The sequence below is a fragment of the Lepisosteus oculatus genome, chromosome 1 (genome assembly GCF_040954835.1).
Source record: "Lepisosteus oculatus isolate fLepOcu1 chromosome 1, fLepOcu1.hap2, whole genome shotgun sequence".
Taxonomy (NCBI): domain Eukaryota; kingdom Metazoa; phylum Chordata; class Actinopteri; order Semionotiformes; family Lepisosteidae; genus Lepisosteus; species Lepisosteus oculatus.
The window spans coordinates 37255863-37270740 of NC_090696.1; the positions used below are offsets into that span (position 1 = coordinate 37255863).

A 14878-nucleotide genomic window follows, 5' to 3' on the forward strand; every position below is an offset into this window, starting at 1 on the left:
CCAGCTAATCAGAGCAAAAGGAAATATCTACATAGCATCTAAAAAACCCCGCAGTTGTACCGTTTCCTAAATAAAACGATTGTGTTCAATATAAATTATTTTTCCACGGTATTCATGTCCAACAATCTTTAAGTTTATAGCCAAACGCTAATTTAATTTTCCTGTTTCTTTGTAGAAGGGACCATTACATGCTTTCGGAAACAGTTGGTATTTACAGAAGGTTAGGGGGTTGGGCTGGGTCGGCTGGTGGTGTTCATCAAACGAGCGAGCAACAAGCTGTCTAAAAAGTAAGTCATTAAATGCATTCATTTTACTGTTGCACTCATGGAACCGAGGCATTTCCGGAAATATATTAAAGGGGATATCTTCACGACTAACATTGCATTTACGTTTCTTGCAGTGTTAGATTACCCATGCTATAAAATCAAACACTATAATGGTTATAGTACAGATTTGGGGATTTGCTAAATCACAAGACAGTGTGAGATTTAAACGTAACAGGTGAGATTTAAGCTTTTATAGAGAGGAGGTATTTTGCTGGAATATCACGAATTATAGCGACACCGGTACAAATGAAACACAAGAAAAAGATAATATAAATAAACATGTGAGCAGTTATTCCTAATGCCATCGATGATATTTAACTTTTTAATTTATGAAAAACGTATATATTTATTATTTTCCCCAATTGTAGGGCGCTGTTCTGCAATTTGGTCAGCTTTCTGTTTCCTTTTATCTCTGTTTGGCTATTAACTCTTCACTCAGACATGCGATTCAATGAATTGAACCCTGCAAGGTTACTAAATGACTTCTTTAGGATCTGTGACGAGCCTTAGTTGGCATTACAATTCCCCAATCAGGTGTAACCTCTGTGGGTGTCGTTGGTTACTATTGGCTGGTAGGTGGAGAGCGCTGCGCAAAAACAGAAAAGCTGGGCACTTGGAGCTCAGAAGTCTGCCAGCTGAGATCATAGCATCTGCGGCTGGGACAAGGAGATTATAAAGAAAAGTAAGATTTTAATTCATATATATATATGAAGTTCTTACTTAAGACGATTTTATGTGAAAGTTGCGCTCTGTAAAATCTCTCTCTCAAACTTAAAAGTTTTTTTTATTATTTTTACTCATAAAGGATATGAACAGTTGCTGCATTACAGTGTTTTCTCTGAAGCCAAAGCTCAGAAAACTCTGCATACCAAAATAACAGTTGAGGATCAAACGTCTCTAATTGTCAGCAAAGTCAAGTAGAAATGGTCGTTGGTTGGTAGGTGTAAAAGGAAGAAAATAACTGATGCGGGAATCCTTGCATTTTTTGTGTATCTCCGGGCAGAGGTGATGGAAAATTCCAATCAAAGACAGAAGATTTAAAATACAAGTGCACTTCTTATTTGGAGATGATTGTCTTATTTGTACTGTTCTGTATTGTGGATGGAGTGGTTTCCCAGATACGCTATTCTGTTCCAGAGGAGCAGGACCACGGCACGTTTGTGGGAAATATTGCTGAGGATTTGGGCTTGGACATAACAAAACTTTCATCTCGTAGATTTCAGACTGTGCCCAGTTCTAGGACTCCATACCTCGAAGTGAATCTGGAAAACGGAGTGCTTTTTGTGAATGAAAAAATCGATAGGGAACAGATCTGCAAACAGAGTGCTACCTGCCTTCTACACCTGGAGGTATTTTTAGAAAACCCGTTGGAGCTTTTCCGCGTGGAAATTGAAATAGTGGATATCAATGACAATCCCCCAGGCTTCCCCGAAACTGACATTACTGTTGAAATTTCGGAAAGTGCCACTCCTGGAACTCGCTTTCCGCTGGAAAGCGCATTCGACCCCGATGTTGGCACCAATGCGCTCCGCACTTACGAAATCACAACTAACAGCTATTTTTACCTTGATGTACAAACACAAGGAGATGGAAACAAGTTTGCTGAACTAGTACTGGAAAAGCCACTGGACAGGGAGCAGCAAGCAGTACACAGGTACGTACTAACAGCAGTAGATGGTGGTCTGCCTCAGAGGACTGGTACGGCGCTACTTGTCGTTAAAGTACTAGATTCCAATGATAATGTTCCAGTCTTTGACCAGTCGGTGTATACAGTCAGCCTACCTGAAAATTCGCCAGTGGGCACTTTGGTCATTCATTTAAATGCCACCGACATGGACGAGGGACAAAATGGAGAAATTGTGTATTCTTTTAGCAATCATATTTCCCCGAGAGTAAAGGATCTGTTTAATATTGACCCAAGAACTGGCAGGATTGAAGTGAGTGGGGAGGTCGACTATGAGGAGAGCAGTATGTATCAAATCTACGTGCAGGCGAAAGATCTTGGACCTAATGCTGTTCCAGCTCACTGTAAAGTTCTGGTCAAAGTGATAGACGTGAATGATAATGCCCCGGAGATCAGTTTCAGCACCGTGACCGAGTCAGTAAGCGAAAAGGCTGCCCCCGGCACTGTGATCGCCTTGCTCAGCGTTACCGACAAGGACTCCGGGGAAAATGGACAGATCCACTGCGAAATTCTCGGAGATGTACCTTTCAAACTCAAATCTTCTTTTAGGAACTATTACACCATTGTTACCGACGGACCACTGGACAGGGAAAATATTGATTCATACACAATCACAGTTGTGGCAAAAGATAAGGGTTCCCCGTCCCTTGCCACAAGCAAGTCCATTAAAGTGCAGGTGTCGGATGAAAATGACAATTCTCCAAGGTTTACGCAACCTATTTATGATGTTTATGTGACTGAAAATAATGTGCCAGGGGCTTACATTTATGCAGTAAGCGCCGTTGATCCTGACGTCGGGCAAAATGCTTATATTTCTTACTCCATATTGGAGTGCGACATACAGGGTATGTCTGTTTTTACTTATGTGTCAATCAACTCTGAAAACGGCTATCTATATGCTTTGAGATCTTTTGATTATGAACAATTAAGAGACTTCAGCTTTATGGTTCAAGCTAAAGACTCTGGTAGCCCCGAATTATCCTCCAATGCTACTGTTAATGTTATCATAGTGGATCAAAATGACAACGCACCTTCAGTCATCGCTCCGCTAGGCAAAAACGGCACAGCCAAAGAACATTTGCCCAGATCTGCAGAACCTGGCTATTTGGTGACCCGGATAGTTGCTATGGATGCAGACGATGGTGACAACGCGCGTCTGTCTTACAGTATATTAAGAGGCAATGAAATGGGAATGTTTCGTATGGACTGGAGGACTGGTGAGCTAAGGACTGCCAGAAGGGTCTCGAGTAAAAGAGATCCGCATCACCCTTATGACTTGTTGATTGAGGTGAGGGACCACGGACAACCACCTCTTTCATCTACAGCTAGTGTTGTCGTGATGATAGTAGACAGCGTTGTTGAAGGCCACAGTGGGGATCGTGGTTCCACAAAAACGAAAGAAAACTCCCTCGATTTGACTCTAATTCTTATCATCGCACTGGGCTCCGTGTCATTCATCTTCCTCTTGGCAATGATAGTACTGGCCATCCGATGTCAAAAGGACAAAAAAATGAACATATACACATGCTTGGCGAGTGATTGCTGTCTGTGCTGCAGTTCTTGCTGTAGCAGGCAGGCAAGGGCCAGAAAGAAAAAGCTTAGCAAGTCAGATATCATGCTGGTGCAGAGCGCTAATGTCACCAACACTGCCCAAGTCCCAGTAGAGGAATCCGGGAGCTTTGGTTCCCATCATCAAAACCAGAATTATTGCTACCAGGTATGTCTTACACCGGAATCTGCCAAAACTGATCTCATGTTCCTAAAGCCCTGTAGTCCATCTAGGAGCACAGACACAGACCATAATCCCTGTGGAGCCATAGTGACAGGTTATACTGACCAGCAGCCTGACATCTTATCTAACGGCAGCATTTTATCGAACGAGGTAAGATCGCTTATAATAATAATAAGAATAAGAATAATGTGATATTACGGGTGACATAAAGTGGGATTAAATTTCCCCACTTGGAACATATTGTACTATACATATTTTACACATTTCTTGCACGTACATATTTATGTGTGCATGTGAGATTATGCGTGTATGTATACTTTTTACATATCTGTATGACTACGCATTTCTGCAGTTCATGTATTTTCTAGCGCTTTTGATTTTCCATTCGTATTGTAGTAGAATGCGGCTGAATTGTTGTATTATTGTATTTATCTGCTTTTTGAAGCCTATTAATACGCAATCAGTTCTATAATTGTTTAAAATCCTTTTTGCTTTGATTATCGGCCATGCCGATATGACAGACTATCCACTTTTACCGAACTGCTTCAACATTTCACATAAAAAGTAGCCAGCAGCTTCTTAGTTGTTGCCTCCACAAGTTTTTTTACTACAAAATGATTCAAAACATTTTTTATGTATTTCAGTTAATTATACTTAAGATCTAAATATACATACGTAACTAATGTATACTGTATAGTGATTGTCAAATAAAAAACAAACATGCTCCTGTAGAGACGGGCAACGTCGCCACTGTTTGAATGTAAATTAAGTATGCTTAGCACGGTCCTGCAGTGTAACACAAGAACAAAGATTCGTCTATTGCACTTCTGTTTCTCTAATTCACTTCAACACATATTTGTAGTTACCAAGAGAGTCGTTTTAAAATAAACTCAAGACACGAATATCTCTCCCTGCATGAAAAACCGTTTATATGTCCTATGAAAAGTTAAATGTATGTTCACACTATGGTTGATTTCTGTACTCAATATGTTCATACTGTAGTTCATTTTTAATGTTGTTATCTGTATAATCACACTTGTATCTTTTAGACAAAGCACCAGAGAACTGAACTCAGTTACCTTGTTGATAGACCGCGGCGTGTTAACAGGTAAGCCTGTGAAATAAGACTGGTGTGCTGTCCATTAATGGAAAAAAAAAAACGAATTAAAACAGGAGCGAAATAAACACCAAAGCCGATTATATTAGGCGTTTTAAATTACGTATTACTCATCGGCTTTCTGCTTACAAACGGCGAATGTACCTTAAATAGATTAATAAACAACTTTGTAAAGGATGTTAATGTTTTTTTTTTTAATTTCTCACTATAGCTATAGAGACCTAAAGCAAAATTGTTCTACCCCAAGTGTAACACCACGGGTGGCCGTTTGATGGCAGAACAATATTTAGTTTTTGTTGTTGTGCATTGCTTACTCTGATGCAGTCTGAGTCAAATTCTTCTATTTTCTATTTTTTTAGTTCTGCTTTCCAGGAAGCAGATATAGTGAGTTCTAAGGACAGTGGTCACGGTGATAGTGAGCAAGGAGACAGCGACCATGACGCCACCAATCGTGGCCATGCCTCTGGTACGTTTTTTTTTTAATAATATTGTTCTGTTTTATACAAACGTATTTTATGATATATACACACATCGGTGTGCACATATAGTATCTGCTGTAATATTAAATGTTTAAAAGTAGAATACTCAAATGCTGGTTGTGCTCAGCTAGTTAATTCCTTACAATGTTTGGGTATGTACTAATAATAACACGTGAAAAGCTATTTAAGGTTTTACATTGTGTTGTGCACCGTTTCTGTATGAAAAAAATACTTGCTTTTTGTGTTTCCTACTTTATTTTTAAGCGTAAGGCATATATTCCAACACAAGCAGATCTGCTGTTTTTGCAGTCACACTTGCAGATGTATTTTTTTTTTCAGTCAGCCTTACTGTACACATTCCGACTCCCTAAAATATGGAATGGTTATTTATTTTCGAAGTTTGACCAACAATCACGGAAATGCGTACACCGTCCCAATATGAAAATAAGCAATAAACACACTACTAATAAAGGCAATGAATATATGTAAAGATTACGTTTGCTTTGACAAAGGCTGTCTAATTTCTCGTTACTTTATAATGGGAAACACTTTTAAAATAATAGACCCACTGAATGGATTAGTTAATTTAATTCTGCTGTTTATAAATATGCAGCCTTAATGAGGTCTTTTGGATGGCCATTAGCTTTCAACTACTTGAGAGACGTGACGGAATTTGGAGCAGAATTGATTTGCTATTTAGGGTCTGGGAAGTAGATAAACTGGGTTGTGCCAAGTTCTGCATTTAAACAAATACTCAATTCATAAACTGTGTGCAGAAATATCATGTGTCTTTTTTTTAGGTGCTTATTGAACAGGCTGTATTTTGGATGTGCTACATGCATACGTTTTTTAAAAACATTCAGTTGTACCAAATCTGGATACTATTTTAGTCGCTATTACAGTCAGTAATACACCTACACACTATACTAGCATTAGAGAACAGCGTGCCCAAACTAAGCACAGCCTTTTATATAATTTTATGTGTTACAGAATTTTTCAAGGACGTTACAGAGAATAGGAAAGGAGAATAAGAAAATATACGGTAATGCATGTGGGGAAAACAAAACTAGAGATAAAAAAAAAACAAATTAAGAGATTAAAATTTGTTTTAAAGTGCACTGTATGTGACTTTACTAGCTAGTCATCCACATTCACTTCTGTTAAAAAGTTTTTTTGTATTCAAAACAATGTATACAGTATGTAATTATATAGTGTATATTGGTATTTATAAATAGAGATTCCAATATTATATGAAATGTATGGCTGGTAAGAGTATTTAAAACTATTCACTACATTCTCTATACATAGTATAATATACATAATATAATTTCAACATAAATTAAATTCTTAAGTTTTCTAATTATCTCAGAATGCTAGGGTGTCACAAGGGCAACATTGAATTATAATTTCTTTGTTTAACCACAAATGCCCACTGCAAATGTTTATCTTATGCATTTACTTTGAAGTCACCATTGAGGCACATCTATGTAAAACTGCATTCTTCCATGGCCGGAAGTAGCCATTCATTTGCCTGTTGTGCATAGGCTACATAGAGTATACCTATGGCACAGATCATATTATTATAACTGGACTGTAAAATCAAAATGAAATACATGAGATGTATTGTTTTCAGTCATTTTCCATTTATACCACTATAAATTATATGAGGTGAAAAGAAATACCTTAAATGTTATTCTGCCATCAACACACTTAATTTCTCCTAACCGACACGAAGGGTAGTTACAAATACATTTGCTTAGCATCTTCTAATCTTATGATTTTTGCAGCACAAAAGGATAGAAAAGGGGAAAACTTCATTTCACTCAAACAACTGGATGTTACATTATTACTTTTATAGGACACTGCAAAAAATGCTGCTTTTTAGAAGTTGTTCTCAATGAGAAATACTTAATAGAAGATACATTGTTGTAAGACAGCAAAAATATATTTAAAAAGTTTTCTTTCAAGTTTGCAATAGTACCTTTCTTATTTCCATAACTTCTTTTAGTAAAGTTCCTGCTATATGGGATTTTTCGGCTTATCTTGTTGTTACACATGCTATCACACAGAGTATGTTCTGCCATGGTGAGATGTAAACTGTGACTAACTGACCTCAGAAATGGATTGAACACAGCAGGGCTCAAATTCGGATTTGTTACTGACTGCTGATTTCAGATTATTTTTTTATTGAAAAGTAATCAGCCATGAACAGACACCTCAGACAACAGAAGAATGGAAGTCAGGTCTATAGATCGTACCCTGCAGTTGAGCGGAAGACTTTTTTTACATTTACTCATGTCTTTTACTGGGGAGGCCATGGTGTCCACTAGTACAATCTATTAGACACATAGATTTCAAGTTCTATTATAATAATACGTTTATAATTTTGTACTGCAAGATTATTTTTTACCAACATTGTAATGTTAACTTTTTGTAAACAAATATTAAAAGAGCAATCTAAAATATTTTAAGAGACAAATTGTGTTATTGATGTTGTCGTCATGATCCATACAGCTGAAAGAGTTTCAGAAAAAGGGTCTTAAGAACTTTAAGGTACAGAGGGAGATAATGTGGATCCTGCTGATCCAAAACCATTTTATATTGTTATTCAGTAGTTTATGCAGCATGTTAAACTTTGCTGTAGAGTATAATTTAATTTCTTATAGTATGCATTAAACAAATATTATGAATAATATGAATCTTTCCATTTTTTTTCTAGACTGAATTCCAAGAATTCATATAGTTGGAATTTTCTGATGTTTATATTTATGTGACATTTTGACAAGTACATGTTAGATGCCAGGAATTTGGGATTACATTTAGTCGCAACATCCTTTTTATTTTTATTTTAATTTTTTATAAGGGTGAACAAACATTACACTGTGTTGAATTGCTTATGTGAGCTTGCATGTGAGTTTGTCTGTATACTTAACAATGACATCTTGTTTGGTTTGTAACAGCTTCCTCATATCTAAGGTTTCAGAGCTTTAGTGTTTGGATAGCACAGTAAAACAAGCTGCACTGTTCTCAGAAGTATTGTGGAAGTATTTGTAGTCTCTGCTGGGCCCTGTGATCCTTTATTCTGTCTTCAGTTCACGTTAGCACTCTGTAACAGCTCACTGATCAGTAATTTATTTTCAGACCTCTGCATACCAATTATCAAATGAAGGTTATTATCAAGGCTTGGGTTTGCAATGCTTAAATTTCTTTCTGAATTTTAAAATAAAGAAGCCATTTTAAGGAGGATTAGCTTTTACATTCCGCCCTCTTTCCATCTTCTCGCTTGAATAAGCTGCAAGGCCTGTTAAAAGTGGAGTACAGAAGTTCTAACTGAGAAGTATAAACTGTGGAGTGAAGTGTTTTGTCAGAAACTGATTAAAACCGAGGGCTTGAGTTGTGTCCATTAGATTTGTTTACCCAGTGCTTACCTCCTCCAAGTTCTAAAATATTTGGAATCTAGATGTTTTAACTTTTTAAAACATTTAAGAGATGATAATTACATTTAATTTGATTGTATATTGTGGGCATTCATATACTGTATATATCTTTTGCATGTGTGTAAGAAGGGTGGAAAACATAATAATTATAATATATGCATATTCATTATGATGTATAAATTATATATTTGCAAATTTGTATTACAATTATAATTTCTTAAATGCCTTTATAAATATCGCAGACTAGTTTTCAGTATTCTGTACAGTTTGGATTTTTTATTTGTATTTTGTTACTTGCTCAAAGGTCTTAACATATTCTATTTACTAATCAACCTCTCTTTAGATTATACTGATATTTAGATTTCTGCATATTAACCAGTATCAAAAGGGAAGATCCATCTGGACGGAGTTTTGTATTGCTATGGGGCACAAAATTATAGCTCCCACTCATTCTGTTTGAAGGAAGACATATGTAGTAGGTGCAGTTGAAGTGAGCCTCTTGTAATGTTCATGTTTTCTTGTTTGGAAGAATACTTTGGTCTATTATTAAAGCAAAGTGTTAAATGAAAATAGTCTTTGTTTACATGAGTTTGTGTATTTGTCCCTAGAAATAAATATCAAAATCTTTACTTTGTAAATATGGGGTCAAACATATTTTTTGAATCACTTCAGCAAATGTAATTCAATAATATTTTTTTTCCGAGAGACCACCTGAACTGAGAGCCATTATCAATATATATTAGATATTTAAAATTATTATTTACCTTCACTTTTTATTGAAATTACTTTGCTGTTTGACAGCTTAGTCTAGTTTGCAAAAACACACATGAGACTTATTTTTTACATTAAAATGGAAAGCTTTTGTTGACCTCCTTTGTTTATTTAAATATTAATCTACAAACACATTTTAACATATGTCAATAACATGTCAATTAATGTCTCCCTTAACATTTTCCTGTATTTTCCATTTTCCTGTTAATCATGGCTTCATGATTAAACCAGTTGCTTCAGAATTTGCTTAAAGGAAACAACAAGCTATGTTACAATGATAATTGCAATTTACTGTCTACATATTATACTATTAAGTGGCATTTAATTTGGTTTCATCAGATTAGCCTTAGTATGATTGTGCTGTATTTTTGTGTTTGACTTTTAGTTGAAATATTTGATTCCAACCACCTGCTTCGTTTGGCAGATTCTTACCAATTTTAATGACAAAAGGCTGTACATTATTTACAATTTTCTATTTTTTAACTGCCTTGTTCATCCCACTTAAAAAATACAACACTTCTAAATACCAGAGAGCAGTGTTTAAAAGATTATATAATTATGTTCTTCATACTGAGCCAAATGGAATGCTGAGTTATTTTAATTTTGGAGTCCTTAGCTGTCAGTATTTGAAACTTTTGTTGAACTTTTTAGAAGAGAATATCTACAATACCTCCTTGATCTCACTCTGACTCACAACATATTTGACCTTTTACTCCTTTTATCATAACACTGCCATGAAAACAGGGTATGAGGTTGATCAGCAGGACAGTCTTGTAACTAGCTTCTTTGATCTGCACTAGAAAAGCTCCTGCCATGAGGAATTAGAGATTAGAGATGTGATTCCACCTTCCTTTCTTTATGTCTTTACATTTGCTTTGATCAAAATGTTTTAACATATAATTTTCACCGTCAACCCACCTGACACCCAATCTGCCAATGATTATGGTTGCCAAAGGGGTTTATTATGCCACCGAATTTGTGTTTATTCCGTTTACTTATAATCTTTATTTTTTACATCTGTGTTGCATTTTAAACAGTCGTCTTCTGAGCAAAGGGTTTGAATAGGTCCTGCATTGAAATGTGCTAGGTGACATGGAATTAATAGTGAAAGAAAATATTTATTTAGAATTCTTAATCAAACAAGTTTGTGCAAGGCTAGAATGTGTCCATTATCCATGTAAATAGCAAAGTAATACTAATACCACTAATAATGTCCTATGTGCGAGGGAAATGTGTCCTTTGCAAGACATCTTTGCTGATTTATTTTCCCTCCTCATTTTTAATATTGTTCTAGGTGCTGATCTTTTTTCAAATTGCACAGAAGAGTGCAAAGCCCTAGGGCACTCAGATCGATGCTGGATGCCCTCCTTTGTGCCATCCGATGGCCGCCAGGCTGCAGATTATCGTAGCAATCTGCATGTTCCAGGAATGGACTCTGTGCCAGACACTGAGGTATTTGAAACTCAAGAGCAAACTGGGGAGAGATCTTTCTCCACCTTTGGCAAAGAGAAGTCACATCACGGCACGCTAGAGAGGAAAGAGTTTGATGCACTTCTGTCTAGCACACGTGCGCCTTACAAACCACCTTATTTGTGTGAGTATTAGTAATTAATTTCAATCAGATCCAATGCAACAAAAATCTTGAATGGCTGGAAGTGCCATTAAATTCTTTTCGCTATAATTAATCTTTCCATTTCCTAAAACTAATTGCTGTCCAGATAAAAGTCCTTCTGATCTTTCTTTCTCTTTTTCTGTCTTTCAAATATATTCCATAACTCAAGTGTTTCCATTGTTTTGTGTGTTTAATTATGACAAAATATATAAATTGGCTGTACAATTTATAAATAAAGATTAGATTAGCAATTTTACATAATAAGTCTGTTGTGACTTGTCATTGGAATAATATGGTTTACTACTGTTCATCCCTCTACCTACCCAGGTTTTTCTTTGAAATAATCATGGATGTTGCATCTTGAAAATCCCTGATGCATCCTCACTTAAAATAAAACTGTTTTAGCCCCTTTATCTAACTTATTAAAATAAATCAAACCAGGGGATTGTCTTTTCCTGTCCCTGGGAAGTGGATTGCATTTAATTTATACATTGAATTTTAACATTCCAAAAGATTATAAAGAGTCATTCAACTGAAAAAAAATACCAGTCCTTGAAATTGCTTTAAAGTTTGTGAAGAAGAATTTAAAAATAGAGCATGGCATTTCTTCAGCATTATTTATCTGTTATCTGCCTGTTTAAGGAAAATTGATTATGACAGCGTTTACTTAACTATTTTTTTCTAAAAGTGTAAAGTTGACACTTGTTCTATGGAGGTTTTCAGTTGAAAACTGAATAACTATTACCTAGAATAACTTTGAAAAAAAGTCACAACTAAAAACGCAGAAGATACATATTGACATCCATATATAGGTCTTTGCAGCCGCTTCTTATTAACCAACAGTACTGGTTTCATTTTTCATCTGTTGCATTAGGTTAACTGCTGATAGAGATGTGTCAAGCAGTTAAGATGGAAGGGGAAAACTGACTTAATTTTCTTATGTTTGTAATCCAGTTATGTGCAGCAAAGTTAAACAATTACCCAGTGTAGCTCACTTAAATTAAATGAGCATGCAATATCTATGCTAATAACATTTCCCAAAGGTAATAATCAAATGTTGTTCTGCATGATATTTGACTAATTTAACAGTGTGCCTTCATTTGTACAATTTCCACTAAGTAGAACGTAGATAAATAATTGCTAGAGCATCATTCCCCCCGACTGTTTAAATACGTTCTACAGACACGTTATTTCTTTTTACTTTTATGTGAACTCAAGGTTAAGTCTTTAATCAGACTTCTTCTTAATGAGTGCGTTTTCTTTGCTTACAGCGCGGAAAAGGATTTGCTAGTCCCTTTCGCGTGGACATACCCGAGACAGCATGAATTTGCACAATAGCCGACCAACACAAGCATCAAGTTTTCAACTTCATTATCTTGGCTGTCCGGTTGTACGTAACCTTTGGATTATTTTTCCCTGGGGGACAGAAAAAAGTGATGGCCAAGAGTAGGACCTTATTGCTCTCAGCAGGCCTGAGAAATGAGTTGAAATGGAACTATAAAAAAACTTAGGGGTGAAGATCCTCACCTCTTTATCTGTGTGTGCCTGTTTACAGCACTATGTATATCTTAAATTGTCACTGAGCCCTTTAGATGTTTATACTCACACCAAGAAGCCAATTGTACAGAAAATATTTGTGCATTATAAATGCAATATCACTGTTTTAGACTTGACTGTTTTATATTATTTTTGTGTGGTCAGGTGTTCCCGAATTTACTCCAACTTTATAAGAAAGATTGTGATCATGTTTTTTTCACTAGTGGGTCAGGACAGCTGTGGCCTACAACTTAATCAGAGACATTCTGTAGTTTATATCATGTGTGCGAAGTGTTTACTGTACTATTTCAAAGCTTCTAAATAAATATAAATCTCTCTATATATAAATATATACTTTTCTGAAAGTGTGGTATCCATTGGTCAGTTTCTTATCCAATTTAGAGTTTCATTAACTGACATTCAGTGCTATAGGCATATGCAGGTACAGGAAGGTCATGCTGGAAGGCCTTATTTTCACTCCCACCAAACTTTGTTTTTCACTTTTGGAATATGGAAATTTATGTCTATAAATAAAGGAGAGTAATAATTTAGATTTTAAATCATGGTAATTCTGTGTTACTGTAACCAAAAATAAATGGGCAATTAGAAAAAGCTAAATATCAAAGGTATACATACATTCAAACACACACACATAAATGCCAAGAGGTGATTAATAAACAGATAAATGCAGAATATTATGGCTTGTGTTGTTTTTTTTACATAATTGTTCTGTAGAAACACAATTTAGATTTAAATATGCTTACGTCTTGATTTACCTAATTTGATGTTATAGTCTGCCATTTGCGACTGCCCTCTGAATGTATCTATCAACTCTTAAATATTAAATTAACATTTATATGAAGGTAGTAAACATCAAACACATCTATGTTTTTAGTTGCTTTTGAAATTTGATTTTTTTTTGTTTCTGGGGTAGGATTGCACCATGACCTTGTTACTGAAGGTAACTAAAATTGTACATATTGCTATTCTGAATCATCAATCACGTTCAACTCAGGTTTTTGGCCTACTGAAGGTAATAACATAAATAAGTAATAGGTTTATTCCATGCTGAAAAAAAGAAGAGAGAAAACACAACGTTTCAGCCGTGGAGCCTTCTTCAGGTGTGAGCTTGCAATCAATCCAAAATTCAGTCTTATTTTTCAAGAAATATATTCAGTGAATTCAAATAATTAAATCTATCAGTGCATTTAAATCACACCTGAAGAAGGCTCCACGGCTGAAAACGTTGTGTTTTCTATCTTCTTTTTTTCAGCATGGAATAAACCTATTACTTGTTACTTTGTAGCCTACGCATGCTGACACGGCTACCCACCTGAACAATAAGATAAATAGTCTGGAGCAGGTTGGCTATCAATTTGTCTTCCATATATATCCATACAGGAAGGCCAGAGATCACTTGAAATATGACCATCTAGTATTAATTGTAGTGCTAGCTAAACAAAATGATTTTGTAGCAGAAAAGAAAACAAGAATCGTATGTTACATTCAATGCACATCAGCCAAACTACAAAATCAAGATGAGACAGAAGCTTGTGAAAGCATATTTATGTAAAAGAGACATTTTTATAATTTAGACAAACATTCTCCATTTTTAAAAGTTTCGTTTTTTTTCTGTCTTAAAGTGCAAAATAGTGATATCTGGGAAACAAGAAAAAGTATAATGCAGAGAAGACCAAATAACTATTATGACACAAGCACTACAACAGCTGGTTCTTAGTTACTGTTGGATAAAACTTTGCAGATGAATCTCTTTTTCTATATTACACCCAATCAATCCAAAATTCAGTCTTATTTTTCAAGAAATATGTTCAGTGAATTCAAATAATAAAACCTATCAGTGCATTTAAATCATTTACATTATTTTTTTGTTATGATGAATAATTGCAATAGAAGAAAGTACTCATTGACTTTATCTAGGTCATGATAATTTTTCATTTATAATTCACTAATTTTTCATTAACAATGTATTATGCTAAATACATAATCAATTTTATGAAATGTTAACACACATTTGACTTATTTCATAACACTGCTTAGAAAAACCTATCTAATTAAAAAAGTAAAAAGCAACACTATATATTAAACCAATTATTCATTGACCAACTGAATTATTGAATAAAACTGAATTATTATTTTGGCAGACCACTGAGCATTTTGTTAAAA

The 14878-nt window shown here is 35.2% G+C and overlaps 1 protein-coding gene across 3 annotated transcripts; it reads left to right on the top strand.

The window, feature by feature from the left end:
• The first annotated feature begins 951 nt into the window (after positions 1-951).
• On the top strand, positions 952-13387 carry LOC102682899 (protocadherin-10). Of its 3 annotated transcripts, none has more exons than XM_006629624.2 (5): positions 952-3892; positions 4792-4850; positions 5219-5325; positions 10841-11140; positions 12430-13387. In XM_006629624.2, the coding sequence occupies exons 1-5, from the start codon at positions 1394-1396 to the stop codon at positions 12447-12449; spliced, it is 2985 nt and encodes a 994-aa protein (XP_006629687.1). In that variant the 5' UTR covers positions 952-1393; the 3' UTR covers positions 12450-13387. The 3 variants fall into 3 exon arrangements, with proteins under 3 accessions (XP_006629687.1, XP_006629688.1, XP_015200505.1); XM_006629625.2 differs by having other exon boundaries at positions 10841-10998; XM_015345019.1 differs by having other exon boundaries at positions 952-3727.
• Positions 13388-14878: the final 1491 nt, after the last annotated feature.